General features: G+C 40.0%; 1 protein-coding gene across 2 annotated transcripts in view; it reads left to right on the top strand.

Moving 5' to 3' along the window:
• ZC4H2 (zinc finger C4H2-type containing) overlaps positions 1-15,712 on the top strand; it is a 75,828-nt gene that overhangs the window by 47,787 nt on the left and 12,329 nt on the right. The window contains exons 2-4 of one of the 2 annotated variants that reach the window (XM_061410322.1): positions 195-366; positions 2,229-2,401; positions 3,222-3,384. In XM_061410322.1, coding sequence (XP_061266306.1) covers positions 195-366; positions 2,229-2,401; positions 3,222-3,384 — 508 coding nt within the window. The remainder of the gene's footprint in view (positions 1-194; positions 367-2,228; positions 2,402-3,221; positions 3,385-15,712) is intronic. The other variant, XM_061410323.1, reaches the window with a different exon arrangement.

Consider the following 15,712-nt stretch of genomic DNA (forward strand, 5'->3'; position numbering starts at 1 on the left):
GACTCACTGAGCTTTTATGTTAGAAGAATCCCCTACCTTTGTGGGCATATCTTCAGGTTGCTTCTGCCTAAAGAGAGGGAAACTTAGAAAGATGACTTAACAAGATAGCCCTGGCTCAGGGCCTAACTCTATACTCCATTCTCCCTTTCCTTCTTCCTCCTGCTGATCTGTTTCCTCCATTTGGGGGACTGCAGGAACAAGACCCTGCAGATGGAAAAGATCAAAACCCGTTTGAAGGCTGAGTTTGAGGCCCTTGAATCAGAGGAGAGGCACCTGAAGGAATACAAGCAGGAGATGGACCTCCTGCTACAGGAGAAGATGGCCCATGTGGAGGAACTCCGACTCATCCACGCTGATATCAATGTGGTATGTGGCTGGCTGCCTGAAGCCTATTTCTGGGCACTTTGCGGAGGAATAGGCTGTAGTGAGTGCTGTGACCTCTCCTCAAGATGTGACTGTGGCCAACTTACGGGAGTAGACATCAGGCTGTGGTGAAATGGAAGAATCTAGGAGTTCTGAGATCCAGCCCTGGTTCTGTCACTGATTGTGTATCACTGGACAAGTTCCTTCTCTCTGGGCCTCATTTTCCCTCTCTGTGCCATGAGAGGGATTCAGCCACTTCTGAGATCTTATTCAGCTCTGATGTGCTTTGATTCTGGGAGTCTGGGAGTTGAGAGCTAGCCTTGGGGAAAAGCAGAGCAGGCAGATGCCTCTGGTGGTGGGGTTGGGTGGGGGGACTGAGCAGGCAGATGCCTCTGGGGTCCAACTTAAATTTAGGGCTCCAAAGCTTTCAACTAGGCCAAACAAATCATCTTTGCCAGCCTACCAAGCTGGGGCTCCCTCATTTGAGTCTCTCTTTTGGAGACTCTTAGAATGTGGGGAATGAACTGCCTGCTAAGGTGATAGGTTTCCCACTTTTTAGAGTTATTAAAGCATAGTCTCGATGATCACCTGTCTGGGCAATGGTACTGGTGATTCCTTCACCAGGAGGGAGATTGGAGGTGCTGATCTGTAAGGCTCTTCCCAACCCTTAGAGCCTATGATAATTAGAAATAGTTTTGTTTTGTTTTTAAATTACATTTGAAGGAACTAAGTTTCCATTCTTGGGAAACTCATTTATCTGTCAATATTTCTTTCCTGATATTGCCAGGCCTAGGATCTTAAAGAAAATATGAATGCAATTTGGATAATATTTACTTGGGATTTTCTGTGTCACAAGATCACAGGATATGAGGGTCTTATTAAGAGTTGGTAGTTCTGCTACCAGCTAACCAAGGATAGAGATAAAACAAGTTATGAATCACAAAGGGGCTGAAAATCTGGACCAGTGGATCTCAAACTTGAACATGCCTCATAAGTCATCTAGAAGTCCTATTAAAACACAGATTGTTGGACTCCACCCCAGAATCTCTGATTGCTTATATCTGGGGTGGTATCTGAGAACTTGCATTCCTAATGAGTTCCCAGCTGATTCTGCTTATCTGGTAACTGCATTTTGGGAAACACTGATCTAGGAGAAGGGCCACTGGCCTGGGAGACAGAAGCCCTGAGACTTTTCCTAGACTTTGCTCCTAAGAAGCATTTCTCTGAGGAAGTTCCTTCTTCTCTCTGAGTCTCAATTCTCTGACCTGTAAAATGGTGGTGGTGTGTGTACTACATGAGTTCTAAGGACCATTCCACCTTTAAGGTTCTATATTTGAATAATAATTACCAGTTATTGAGCTTTTGGGGGCTTCCCTGGTGGCTCAGCAGTAAAGAATCTGCCTGCCAATGCAGGAGGTGTGGGTATGATCCCTGGGTCAGGAAGATCCTCTGGAGAAGGAAATGGCAACCCACTCCAGTATTTTTTCCTGGGAAATCCCATGGACAAAGGAGCCTGGTAGGCTACAGTCCATAGGGGTAGCAAAGAGTTGGACACGACATAGCAACTAAACACCAGCAAACAAAACTGAGCCTTTACTTTGTGATAGCCCCTATACTGAGAGCTTATATTAATTCAATCATTGAATCTTCACCAACATTGTATGAGATAGGTACTATTATTATCACCATTACATAGATGAAGAAACTGAAGCTTGACAAGAGTCACAAAGAATATGTGGTGGGTTGAGGAGTTGATCATAGATTGGTCTGGCTCTGGAGCCTGTGCTTTTAACCACTCAGCTGTAGAGCCTCACTGAGAATCTTGGAGTTTTTTTTCTGTGTGCCTACCTCACTCTGTGTTCCAGATGGAAAACACTATCAAACAGTCTGAGAATGACCTAAACAAGCTGCTAGAGTCTACCCGGCGGCTACATGATGAGTATAAGCCACTGAAGGAACATGTGGATGCCCTGCGCATGACTCTGGGCCTGCAGAGGCTCCCTGACCTATGTGAAGAGGAGGAGAAGCTCTCCTTGGAGTAAGCTGCCTACCTCCTGTCCCTGCAACACACACACACGTGCGCACACACACACATATGTATATATACACACATAAAGCCTGTCATAGCCCCAGGCCAGTCAATGGCTGACTTATTGCATTACCTTGGGTAAGTCTCTGTGTTGGGCTGTTAGATGATTAGACTAGAATTACTAGACGGCTTTCAAAGTTCTTTGTGCAATTTTGAGAATATAGGACTATGTCTATGACTTTATGTGTCTGTGTGTCTGTGACTCTTAAGATCTAGAAGTCAAGTCAAGGTCTACAAGAGGTGTCCAGAAACCTTTGAAAATACAGAAGGGTGAGCTTTCATGGCCTCCAGGGACTAGCTTAGAACTTTATCTTAAGATTCAGAGTTAAGAATTAGGCTTACTTTAAAGAGAAATAAAGTTCAGTTCAGTAGAAGGAAGCAAACTTCCTTAAGGTAGAGCAGGTTGCCTGTGGAAGTGATGAGCTTCTTATTCCTACAGGTATGTCAGCAGAGGCCTGAGGACACTTAATAGGAATGCTGCAGAGGAACTTGGGATGGAGGGTAGGCAAATGCCCTTTGAGAACTTAGATAGCCCTGTGATTTCTTGATTTTCCTGAGTCTGTCAGAGCCAAGGAGCAGGAAGATTACCTTTCCCAACAGACAGTGGGCTTAGTATGCATGGAGAAGAACCTTGTGCTGGAGAGAGTGCAGGAACTTTCTACAGTGAGCCACAGCCCAACCCTCTTTATTCTGTAGCATGGAGTCCTTAAGAGGGGTAAGATTATCCTTGCTTTCAGAATGATCCAGCTAGTGTCTCTTTTCTCCAAAGTTACTTTGAGAAACAGAAAGCAGAGTGGCAGACAGAGCCTCAGGAGCCCCCGATCCCTGAATCCTTGGCCGCCGCAGCCGCTGCTGCCCAACAACTCCAAGTGGCTAGGAAGCAGGACACTCGACAGACAGCCACCTTCAGGCAGCAGCCCCCACCTATGAAGGTGAGTGAGCTGTGTATTGACTGTGGAGGAAGCAAGGTATCCTCAAGCAGCCCCACAGAAGGTTGGGTCTGGGGCTTTGGTCTTATTTGGGGTCTTTCTAAAACAGGTTTTGTTTGGGACACAGAAGAAAGGGTCGTGCATGCTAGAGGAGACCCACTGGTCTTGCCTTGTATTCCCAGAAGAGTTAGAATGGGGGAATGTCAGTGGGCTCTGCTAAAGTATAATTTTCAAAAAGCTAGAAACATGACTTAGAAAATATATAGTGAGTGTATATCATTAATGAGGGAACAAGCAGCATTACAAATCTAGGGTTCCAGAAGCCTTAGAGGAACAGATAATTATATAGTCAGGAAAGGAAAGGAATGCTGAAATAAGTTTGCAGTGTTAAATCCAGAAATGGTTACTGCCCTATAGAGCAATAAAACTGTAATCTTTGTGATTACCTTTTCTATGAAACACACATAATTTGCATCTATACTGGGCAAAAAACATTTTTGCCTTGTCAACATTAAGGCCAAGAATCTGGACCTTGATCAATAGTAAATAGTCAAATAGTATACTATGTAATGGAACAGTATTTATACTCAATTAAACAGAATAGAGAGCCCAGAAGTAAACCCTCATACCTACGTTCAATGTCTTCAACAAGAAGGCAAGACTACACAATGGAGAAAAGACAGTCTCTTCAGCAAGTGGTGCTGGGAAAGCTGGACAGCTACATGTAAAAGAATGAAATTAGAATACTCCCTCACACCACGCACAAAAGTAAACTCAAAATGGCTTAAAGACTTAGATATAAGGCATGATACCATACAACTGCTAGATGAGAAGATAGGCAAAATATTCTCTGACATAAGTCATGCCATTGTTTTCTTAGGTCAGTCTCCCAAGGCAATAAAAGTAAAAGCAAAAATAAACAAATGGGACCTAATCAAACTTATAAGCTATTGCACCACAAAGGAAACCACAAACAAAAATGAAAAGCAACAATATGAACTGGAAGGAAATATCTGCAAATGATGGGACAAAGGCTTAATACCCAAAATATAAAAATAGCTCATAAAATCAATAACAAAACAACAAGCAATCCCATCAAGAAATGGGCAGAAGACCTCAATAGACATTTCTCCAAAGAAAATATACCAATAGGCACATAGGCCAATAGGCACATGAAAAGATGCTCAACATCACTAATTATTAGAGAAATGCAAATAAAAACTACAATGAGGCATCACCACATACTGGCCAGAGTGACCATCATTAAAAATTCTACAAGGGTTCTGCTGACCACTGCCAAAGACAGACCTTCTAATTATCTGTTGCAATCCAAGGAGGCCTGTCCACGTGGCAGGCAATACTGAGGTTCCACTGAGTCAGAGATCTCCACTGTGTTCTTGCACACTGGCTTTTGGAACTCAAGTAAAGGCCCTTTCATTTTGGGTGAAATTCCTCTTGGTAGATTAGACCTAGGCTGGTCTTTGGGGAGAGATCAAGCGCTGAGCTTTTGGAGTGGGAACACTGAATCCAACATCCTAGACTACCAGAGAACTAACATGAGGGAATATCAAATAGTGAGAACTCACACAAAGGAAACCACTTGAATACAAGACCGAGCATCACTCAACCAGCAGTAGCACCCTGTGCAGGATGCCTCATCTAAATAACAAACAAAACAAAAATACAAACCCAATCATCAGCGGACAGGATCACCACCTCACTCAGCCTTGTCCATCACAGGAAAAAAAATACAAACAAAAATTCAGCACCAATATCACCCTATATGAAGCTTACACAAACCACTGGACAAACTTTAGGAGGACAGACACAAAAAGGAAGAAAGAATTCAAAGAAAATGAGAAAGAAGGGAAAGAGACACGTGTACCCCAATGTTCATCGCAGCACTGTTTATAATAGCCAGGACATGGAAACAACCTAGATGCCCATCAGCAGATGAATGGATAAGAAAGCTGTGGTACATATACACAATGGAGTATTACTCAGCCATTAAAAAAATACATTTGAATCAGTTCTAATGAGATGGATGAAACTGGAACCTATTATACAGAGTGAAGTAAGTCAGAAAGAAAAACACCAATACAGTATACTAATGCATATATATGGAATTTAGAAAGATGGTAACAATAACCCTGTGTACGAGACAGCAAAAGAGACACTGATGTATAGATCAGTCTTATGGACTCTGTGGGAGAGGGAGAGGGTGGGGAGATTTGGGAGAATAGCATTGAAACATGTATAATATCATGTATGAAACGAGTCGCCAGTCCAGGTTCGATGCACGGTACTGGATGCTTGGGGCTGGTGCACTGGGACGACCCAGAGGGAGGGTAGGGGAGGGAGGAGGGAGGAGGGTTCAGGATGGGGAACGCGGGTATACCTGTGGCGGATTCATTTCAATATTTGGCAAAACTAATACAATATTGTAAAGTTTAAAAATAAAATAAAATTTTAAAAAAAAAAGGAGAAAGAAAGGAGACCTCAAACACAATAAGTTAAAAAAAAAATAATGAAAAGACAGAGAAATACTACACAATGAAGGAACAAACTAGAAACACAGAAGTCCAAATAAATGAAGAGGAAATAGGCAAATTATCTGAAAAAAAATTCAGAATAATGGTAGTAAAGATGATCAAAAACCTTGAAAACAGAATGGAGAAAATGCAAGAATCAATTAATAAAGACCTAGAAGAATTAAAGAATAAACACACAGAGACATACAACACTACTACTGAAATTAAAAATAGAAGGAATCAATAGCAGAATATCTGAAGCAGAAAAGCGAATCAGTGAGCTCAAAGACAAAATGGTGGAGATAACCTCTGAAAAGCAGAATAAAGTAAAAAGAATGAAAAGAACTGAGGATAGTCTCAGAGATTTCTGGGACAATATCAAATGCACCAAATTCGAATTATAGGGATCCCAGAAGAAGAAAGGGTATGCGAAAATTTTTGAAGAGATTATAGTTGAAAATTTCCCCAACATAGAAAAGAAAATAGTCAATCAAGTCTAAGAGGCACAAAGAGTCCCATAAAGGATAAACCCAAGGAGAAACATACCAAGACGCATACTAATCAAACTGACAAAGACTAAACACACAGAAAGAATATTAAATGCAGCAAGGGAGAAGCAACAAGTAACATACAAGGGAAACCCCATATACTTAATAGCTGGTCTTTCAAGTGAAACTCTGCAGGCCAGAAGGGAATGGCAGGATATATTTAAAGTATTGAAACAGAAAAATATATACCAAGATTATAGTACCTGGCAAGAATCTCATTCAAAATTGATGGAGAGGCTCCAGGCTGCAGCACCAGTGGGCGTGGCTGGGAAGAGCTGATCTTCTCCCTCCCAGGCAGATGTCCCTCATTACAGGCATATTCTTTACCAGTTGAGCCACCAGGGAAGCCCAAGAATACTGGAGTGGTTAGCCTATTCCTTTTCCGGCAGATCTTCCTGACCCAGGAATTGAACCAGGGTCTCCAGCATTTCAGGAGGATTTTTCCAGCTGAGCTACCAAGGAAGCCCCAAAGGTTGGATTATATAGTCTCTATTGCTCTGTTTTCAAGTTCACTAATCTTCCCTTTGTCATCTCCATTGTGCTATGGATCCCATCCAGGGGCAGTCCTAAGATGGCAGAGGAATAGGATGGGAAGATCACTTTCTCCCTGACAAAATCATCAAAAGATCATATGAACCCTGACCAAATTCCACAAAACCACTTCTGAACGCTGGCAAAGGACAACAGGCACCCAGAAAGGCGGCCCATTCTCTTCGAAAGGAGATGTTTTATCATCAGTGCTGTATGGATGGAGAAGTCTAGAGGCTACTCTAAGAATAAGACTGAAAGCCAGAGCCAGGTTGCTTAAATCCAAAACTTGAGAACACCAGAAAACTCCTGACTCCAGGGAATATTAATCAACAAGAGCTAATCCAAAAGCCTTATACTTACACTGGAACCAGGCTACACCCAAGAGCCAACAAGTTTCAGAGCAAGACATACCAAGCTAATTCTCCAAGAATCCAGGAACATAACCCTCAACATTAAAATACAGGCAGCCAAAAGACACACCAAACCCACAGACATAAAAACTCACTAGTGGACACTTCACTGCACTCCATAGAGAATAGATTCAGCTCCACCAACCAGAACACCAATGCAGGCTCCCCTAACCAGGAAAACCTGGCAAGCCACTCGTCCAACCCCACTCACAGGAAGTAACCTCTACAAGAGGAACCACAGACTTCCAGCATACATAAAGGCCACCCCAAACACAGCAATCTAAATAAGATGAAAATACAGAGAAATATTCATCAGGGAAAGAAACATGACAAATGCCCAACAAATGAAACAAAAGAGGAGGAGATAGGGAGTCTACCTGAAAAAGAATTCAGAATAATGATAGTAAAAATGATCCAAAATCTTCAAAACAAAATTCAGTTACAGATAAATAGCCTGGAAACAAGGATTTAGAAGATGCAAGAAATGTTTAATAAGGACCTAGAAGAAATAAAAGAGTCAATAAATAATGAATAACACAATAACTGAAATCAAAAGGACTCTGCAAGGAACCAACAGTAGAATAAGTGAGGCAGAAGATAGGATAAGTGAGGTGGAAGATAGAATGCTGGAAATAAATGAAGCACAGAGGAAAAAAGAATCAAAAGAAATGAAGACAACCTCAGAGATTTCTGGGACAATGTTAAACGTCCCAAAATTCGAATCATAGGAGTCCCAGGAGAAGACAAAAAGAAAGGCCATGAGAAAATACTTGAGGAGATAATAGTTGAAAACTTCCCTAAAATGGAGAAGCAAGAAGCCACCCAAGCCCAAGAAACCCAGAGAGTCCCAAACAGGATAAACCCAGGGCAAAACACCCTAAGAAACTTATTAATCAAATTTTAAAAGATGAAACACAAAGAGCAACTATTAAAAGCAGCAAGGGAAAAGCAACAAATAACACACCAGAGGATTCCCATAAGGATAACAGCTGATCTTTCAATAGAAACTCTTCAGGCTAGAAGGGAATGGCAGGACATATTTAAAGTGATGAAAGAGGAAAACCTACAACCCAGATTACTGTACCCAGCAAGGATCTCATTCAAATATGAAGGAGAAATCAAAAGCTTTACAGAAAAGCAAAAGCTGAGAGAACTCAGCACCACCAAACCAGCCCTTCAACAAATGCTAAAGGATCTTCTCTAGACAGGAAACACAGGAAAGGTGTATAAACTCGAACCCCAAACAACAAAGTAAATGGCAATGGGATCATACTTATCAATAATTACCTTAAATGTAAATGGGTTCAATGCCCCAACCAAAAGACAAGGACTGGCTGAATGGATACAAAAACAAGACCCCTATATATGCTGTCTACAAGAGACTGACCTCAAACCTAGGGACACATACAGACTGAAAGAAGGGCTGGGAAAAGATGTTTCACACAAATGGAGACCAAAAGAAAGCAGGAGTAGCAATACTCATATCAGATAAAATAGACTTTGAAATAAAGGCTGTGAAAAGAGACAAAGAAGGACACTACATGATGATCAAAGGATCACTCTAAGAAGATATAACAATTATGAATATATATGCACCCAAAATAGGATCACTGCAATATGTAAGGCAAATGCTAGCAAATATGAAAGGGGAAAATAACAGTAACACAATAGTAGTACAAGACTTTAATACCCCACTTACACATACGGATAGATCAACTAAACAGAAAATTAGCAAGGAAACACAAACTGTAAATGATACAATGAAGCACTTAGACCTAATTGGTATCTATAGGAAATTTCAGCCCCAAAAGAATGGATTTCACCTTTTTTTCGTGTGCAAACGGAACATTCTTCAGGATAGATCACATCCTGGGCCATAAATCTAGTCTTCATAAATTGAAAAAAAAAAAAAATCATTTCCAGCCTCTTTTCTGATCACAATGTGGTAAGATTAGATGTCAACTACAGGAAAAAAAAAAAAAAAACAACTGTTTACAAACATATGGAGGCTAAACAACATGCTTCTGAATAACCAACAAATCACAGAAGAAATTAAAAAAAGAAATCAAAATATGCATAGAAATGAATGAAAACACGACAATCCAAAACCTATGGGATTCAGTAAAAGCAGTGCTAAGGGGAAGATTCATAGCAATACAAGCTTACCTCAAGGAACAAGATAAAAATCATGTAAATAACCTAACTCTACACCTAAATCAACTAGAAAAAGAAGAAATGAAGAACCCCAGTGTTGCTAGAAGGAAAGAAATAATAAAAATGAGGGCAGAAATAAATGAAAAAGAAATAAAGGAGACCATAGCAAAAATCAACAAAGGTAAAAGCTGGTTCTTTAAGAAGATAAATAAAATTGACAAACCATTAGCCAGACTCATCAAGAAAAAAAAGGAAAAAGAATCAAAGCAACAAAATTAGAAATAAAAATGGAGAAATCACAACAGCAGCATAGAAATGCAACAGATCATAAGAGACTACTATCAGCAACTATATGCCAATAAAATGGACAACTTAGAAGAAATGGACAAATTCTTAGAAAAGTATAACTTTCCAAAACTGAACCAGGAAGAAATAGAAAATTTTAACAGAGACATCACAAGCATGGAAATCAAAACTGTAATTAGAAATCTTCCAACAAACAAAAGCCCAGGACCAGACGGCTTCACAGCTGAATTCTACCAAAAATTGAGAGAAGAGCTAACACCTATCCAACTCAAATTCTTCCAGAAAATTGCAGAGGAGGGTAAACTTCCAAACTCATTCTATGAGGCCACCATCACCCTAATACCAAAACCAGACAAAGATGCCACAAAAAAAGAAAACTACAGGCCAATATCACTGATGAACATAGATGCAAAAATCCTTAACAAAAGTCTAGCAAACAATATCCAACAACATATAAAAAAGATCATACATCATGACCAAATGGGTTTCATCCCAGGGATGCAAGGATTCTTCAATATTCACAAATCAATCAATGTGATACACCACATTAACAAATTGAATGAATAAAAACCATATGATTATCTCAATAAATGCAGAGAAAGCCTTTGGCACAATTCAATATCCATTTATGATAAAAGGAAAAAAACCCTCCAGAAAGCAGGAATAGAAGGAACATACCTCAACATAATAAAAGCCATATATGATAAATCCACAGCAAACATTATCCTCAATGGTGAAAAGTTAAAAGCATTTCCCCTAAAGTCAGAAACAAAATAAGGGCACCCACTCTCAGCACTACTATTCAACATAGTTTTGGAAGTTTTAGCCACAGGAATCAGAGAAGAAAAAGAAATAAAAGGAATCCAGATTGGAAAAGAAGAAGTAAAACTCTCACCATTTGCAGATGACATGATCCTCTATATAGAAACCCCTAAAGACTCCACCAGAGAATTACTAGAGCTAATTAATGAATATAGTAAAGGTGCAGGATGTAAAATTAACACACATAAATCCCTTGCATTCCTGTATACTAACAATGAGATAAGACAAAAAAAAATTAAGGAAACAATTCCATTCGTCATTGCAACGAAAAGAATAAAATACCTAGGAATAAATCTACTTAAAGAAAAAAAAAAAAAGACCTATATATAGAAAACTATAAACACTGCTGAAATAAATCGAAGAGGACACAAATAGATGGATAAATATACCATGTTCATAGATTGAAAGAATCAATATAGTGAAAATGAGTATACTACCCAAAGCAATCTATAGATTCAGTTGAATCTCTGTCAAGCTACCAACGATATATATATATATTTTTTTTACCAACGATATTTTTCAGAGAACTAGAACAAGCAATTTCACAATTTGTATGGAAATACAAAAAACCTCAAATGGCCAAAGCAATCTTGACAGACAAGAATGGAACTGGAGGAATCAACTTGTCTGACTTCAGACTATCCTACAAATCTGCAGTCATCAAGACAGTATGGTACTGGCACAAAGACAGAAATATAGATCAATGAAACAAAATAGAAATCCCAGAGATAAATCCACACATCTATGGACACCTTATCTTCGACAAAGGAGGCAAGAACACAAAATGGAGAAACAGCAGTCTCTTTAACAAGTGGTGCTGGGAAAAGTGGTCAACCACTTGTAAAAAAATGAAAATAGAACACTTTCTATTTCCAGTTTTTTAAGGAATCTCCACACTGTTCTCCATAGTGGCTGTACTAGTTTGCATTCCCACCAACAGTGTAAGAGGGTTCCCTTTTCTCCACACCCTCTCCAGCATTTATTATTTGTAGACTTTTGGATCGCAGCCATTCTGACTGGTGTGAAATGGTACCTCATAGTGGTTTTGATTTGCATTTCTCTGATAATGAGTGATGTTGAGCATCTTTTCATGTGTTTGTTAGCCATCTGTATGTCTTCTTTGGAGAAATGTCTATTTAGATCTTTGGCCCATTTTTTGATTGGGTCATTTATTTTTCTGGACTTGAGCTGTAGGAGTTGCTTGTATATTTTTGAGATTAGTTGTTTGTCAGTTGCTTCATTTGCTATTATTTTCTCCCATTCTGAAGGCTGTCTTTTCACCTTGCTAATAGTTTCCTTTGATGTGCAGAAGCTTTTAAGTTTAATTAGGTCCCATTTGTTTATTTTTGCTTTTATTTCCAATATTCTGGGAGGTGGGTCATAGAGGATCCTGCTGTGATGTATGTCAGGGAGTGTTTTGCCTATGTTCTCCTCTAGGAGTTTTATAGTTTCTGGTCTTACGTTGAGATCTTTAATCCATTTTGAGTTTATTTTTGTATATGGTGATCCAGCAATCCCACTGCTGGGCATACACACTGAGGAAACCAGAAGGGAAAGAGACACGTGTACCCCAATGTTCATCGCAGCACTGTTTATAATAGCCAGGACATGGAAGCAACCTAGATGTCCATCAGCAGATGAATGGATAAGAAAGCTGTGGTACATATACACAATGGAGTATTACTCAGCCATTAAAAAGAATACATTTGAATCAGTTCTAATGAGGTGGATGAAACTGGAGCCTATTATACAGAGTGAAGTAAGCCAGAAGGAAAAACACCAATACAGTATACTAACGCATATATATGGAATTTAGAAAGATGGTAACGATAACTCTGTATACGAGACAGCAAAAGAGACACTGATGTATAAAACAGTCTTATGGACTCTGTGGGAGAGGGAGAGGGTGGGAAGATTTGGGAGAATGGCATTAAAACATGTGAAATGTCATGTATGAAACGAGATGCCAGTCCAGGTTCAATGCACGATGCTGGATGCTTGGGGCTGGTGCACTGGGACGACCCAGAGGGATGGTATGGGGAGGGAGGAGGGAGGAGGGTTCAGGATAAATTTTAAGAAAAAAAAAAAAGAAAGAATTTTCCACAGTTTGTTGTGATCCACACAGTCAAAGGCTTTGGCATAGTCAATAAAGCAGAAGTAGATGCTAAAAAAAAAAAAAAAAAACACTTTCTAACACCATACACAAAAATAAACTCAAAATGGATTAAAGATCTAAATGTAAGACCGGAAACTATAAAACTCCTAGAGGAAAAGATAGGCAAAACACTCTCTGACATAAACCACAGCAGGATCCTCTATGACCAACCTCCCAGAGTAATGGAAATAAAAGCAAAAATATACAAATGAGACCTAATTAAATTTAAAAACTTTTGCACAATGAAAGAAACTATATGCAAGGTGAAAAGACAGCCTTCAGAATAGCAAATGAAGCAACTGACAAATTAATCTCAAAAAAAAAAAAAAAATACAAGAAACTCCTGAAGCTCAATTCCACAAAAATACATGACCCAATCAAAAATGGGCCAAAGAACTAAATAGACATGTCTCCAAAGAAGACATACAGATGACAAACAACACATGAAAAGATGCTCAACATCACTCATTATTAGAGAAATGCAAATCAAAACCTCAATGAGGTACCATCTCAGGCTAGACAGAATGGCTGCTATCAAAAAGTCTACAAAAAATAAATACTGGAGAGGGTGTGGAGAAAAGGGAACCCTCTTACACTATTGATGGGAATGCAAACTAGTACAGCCACTATGAAGAACAATGTGGAGATTCCTTAAAAAACTAGAAGTAGAACTGCCATACTACTCAGCAATCCCACTGCTGGGCATACACACTGGGAAAACGAGAATTAAAAGAGGCACGTGTTCCCCAGTGTTCATCACAGCACTGTTTTCAACAGTCGGGACATGGAAGCAACCTAGATGTCCATTGGCTGCTGCTGCTGCTGCTGCTGCTGCTGCTGCTGCTGCTGCTGCTAAGACGCGTCAGTTGTGTCCGACTCTGTGTGACCCCATAGACAGCAGCCCACCAGGACTCCTTGTTCATCACCAACTTCCGGAGTTCACCCAAACTCATGTCCATCAAGTCAGTGATGACATCCAGCCATCTTATCTTCTGTTGTCCCCTTCTCCTCTTGCCCCTAATCCCTCCCAGAATCAGAATCTTCCAATGAGTCAACTCTTTCCATGAGGTGGCCGAAGTATTGGAGTTTCAGCTCTACCATCAGTCCTTCCAAAGAACACGCAGGACTGATCTCCTTTAGAAGAGACTGGTTGGATCTCCTTGTGGTCCAAGGGACTCCTAAGAGTCTTCTCCAACACCACAGTTCAGAAGCATCAATTCTTCTGTGCTCAGGTTTCTTCACAGTCCAACTTTCACATCCATACATGACCACTGGAAAAAACCATAGCCTTGACCACATGGACCTTGATTGGCAAAGTAATATCTCAGCTTTTGAATATGCTATCTAGGTTGGTCATAACGTTCCTTCCAAAGACTAAGCATCTTTTAATTTCATGGCTGCAATCACCATCTGCACTGATTTTGGAACCCCCAAAAATAAAGTCTGACACGGTTTCCATTGTTTCTCCATCTATTTCCCTGAAGTGATGGGACCAGATTCCATGATGTTAGTTTTCTGAAAATTGAGTTTTAAGCCAACTTTTTCACTTTCCTCTTTCACTTTCATCAAGAGGCTTTTTAGTTCCTCTTCACTTTCTGCGGTAAGGGTGGTGACATCTGCATATCTGAGGTTATTGATATTTCTCCTGGCAATCTTGATTCCAGCTTGTGCTTCTTCCAGCCCAGCATTTCTCATGATGTACTCTGCATAGAAGTTAAATAAGCAGGGTGACAATATACAGTCTTGATGTATTCGTTTTCCTATTTGGAACCAGTCTGTTGTTCCATGCCCAGTTCTAACTGTTGCTTCCTGACCTGCATACAGGTTTCTCAAGAGGCAGGTTGGCTGGTCTGATATTCCCATCTCTTTCAGAACTCTCCACAGTTTACTGTGATCCACACAATCAAACCTTTGGCATAGTCAATAAAGCAGAAATAGATGTTTTTCTGGAACTCTGTTCCTTTTTCCATAATCCAGCAGATGTTGGCAATTTGATCTCTGATTCTTCTGCTTTTTCTAAAACCGGCTTGAACATCTGGAAGTTAACAGTTCACGAATTGCTGAAGCCTGGCTTGGAGAATTTTGAGCATTACTTTACTAGCGTGTGAGATGAGTGCAATTGTGCAGTAGTTTGAGCATTCTTTGGCATTGCCTTTCTTTGGGATTGGAATGAAAACTGACCTTTTCCAGTCCTGTGACCACTGCTGAGTTCTCCAAATTTGTGGGCATATTGAGTGCAGCACTTTCACAGCATCCTCTTTAAGGATTTGGAAGAGCTCAACTGGAATTCCATCACCTCCACTAGCTTTGTTCACAGTGATGCTTTCTAATGCCCACTTGACATCACATTCCAGGATGTCTAGCTCTAGGTGAGTGATCACACCATCGTGATTATTTGGGTTGTGAAGCTCTTTTTTGTACAGTTCTTCTGTGTATTCTTGCCACTTCTTAATATCTTCTGCTTCTGTTAGGTTCATACCATTTCTGTCCTTTACCGATCCTATCTTTGCATGAAATATTCCCTTAGTGTCTCTTATTTTCTTGAAGAGATCTCTAGTCTTTCCCATTCTGTTGTTTTCCTCTATTTCTTTGCATTGATCGCTTAGAAGGCTTTCTTATCTCTTCTTGCTATTCTTTGGAACTCTGCATTCAGATGCTTATATCTCTCCTTTTCTCCTTTGCTTTTCACTGCTCTTCTTTTCACAGCTATTTGTAAGGCCTCCCAGACAGCCATTTTGCTTTTTTGCATTTCTTTTCCCTGTGGATGGTCTTGATCTCTGTCTCCTGTACAATATCACAAACCTCTGCATAGTTCATCAGGTACTCTGTCTATCAGATCTAGTCCCTTAAATCTATTTCTCACTTCCACTGTAT

This window comes from Bos javanicus, chromosome X (assembly GCF_032452875.1).
Source record: "Bos javanicus breed banteng chromosome X, ARS-OSU_banteng_1.0, whole genome shotgun sequence".
Taxonomy (NCBI): domain Eukaryota; kingdom Metazoa; phylum Chordata; class Mammalia; order Artiodactyla; family Bovidae; genus Bos; species Bos javanicus.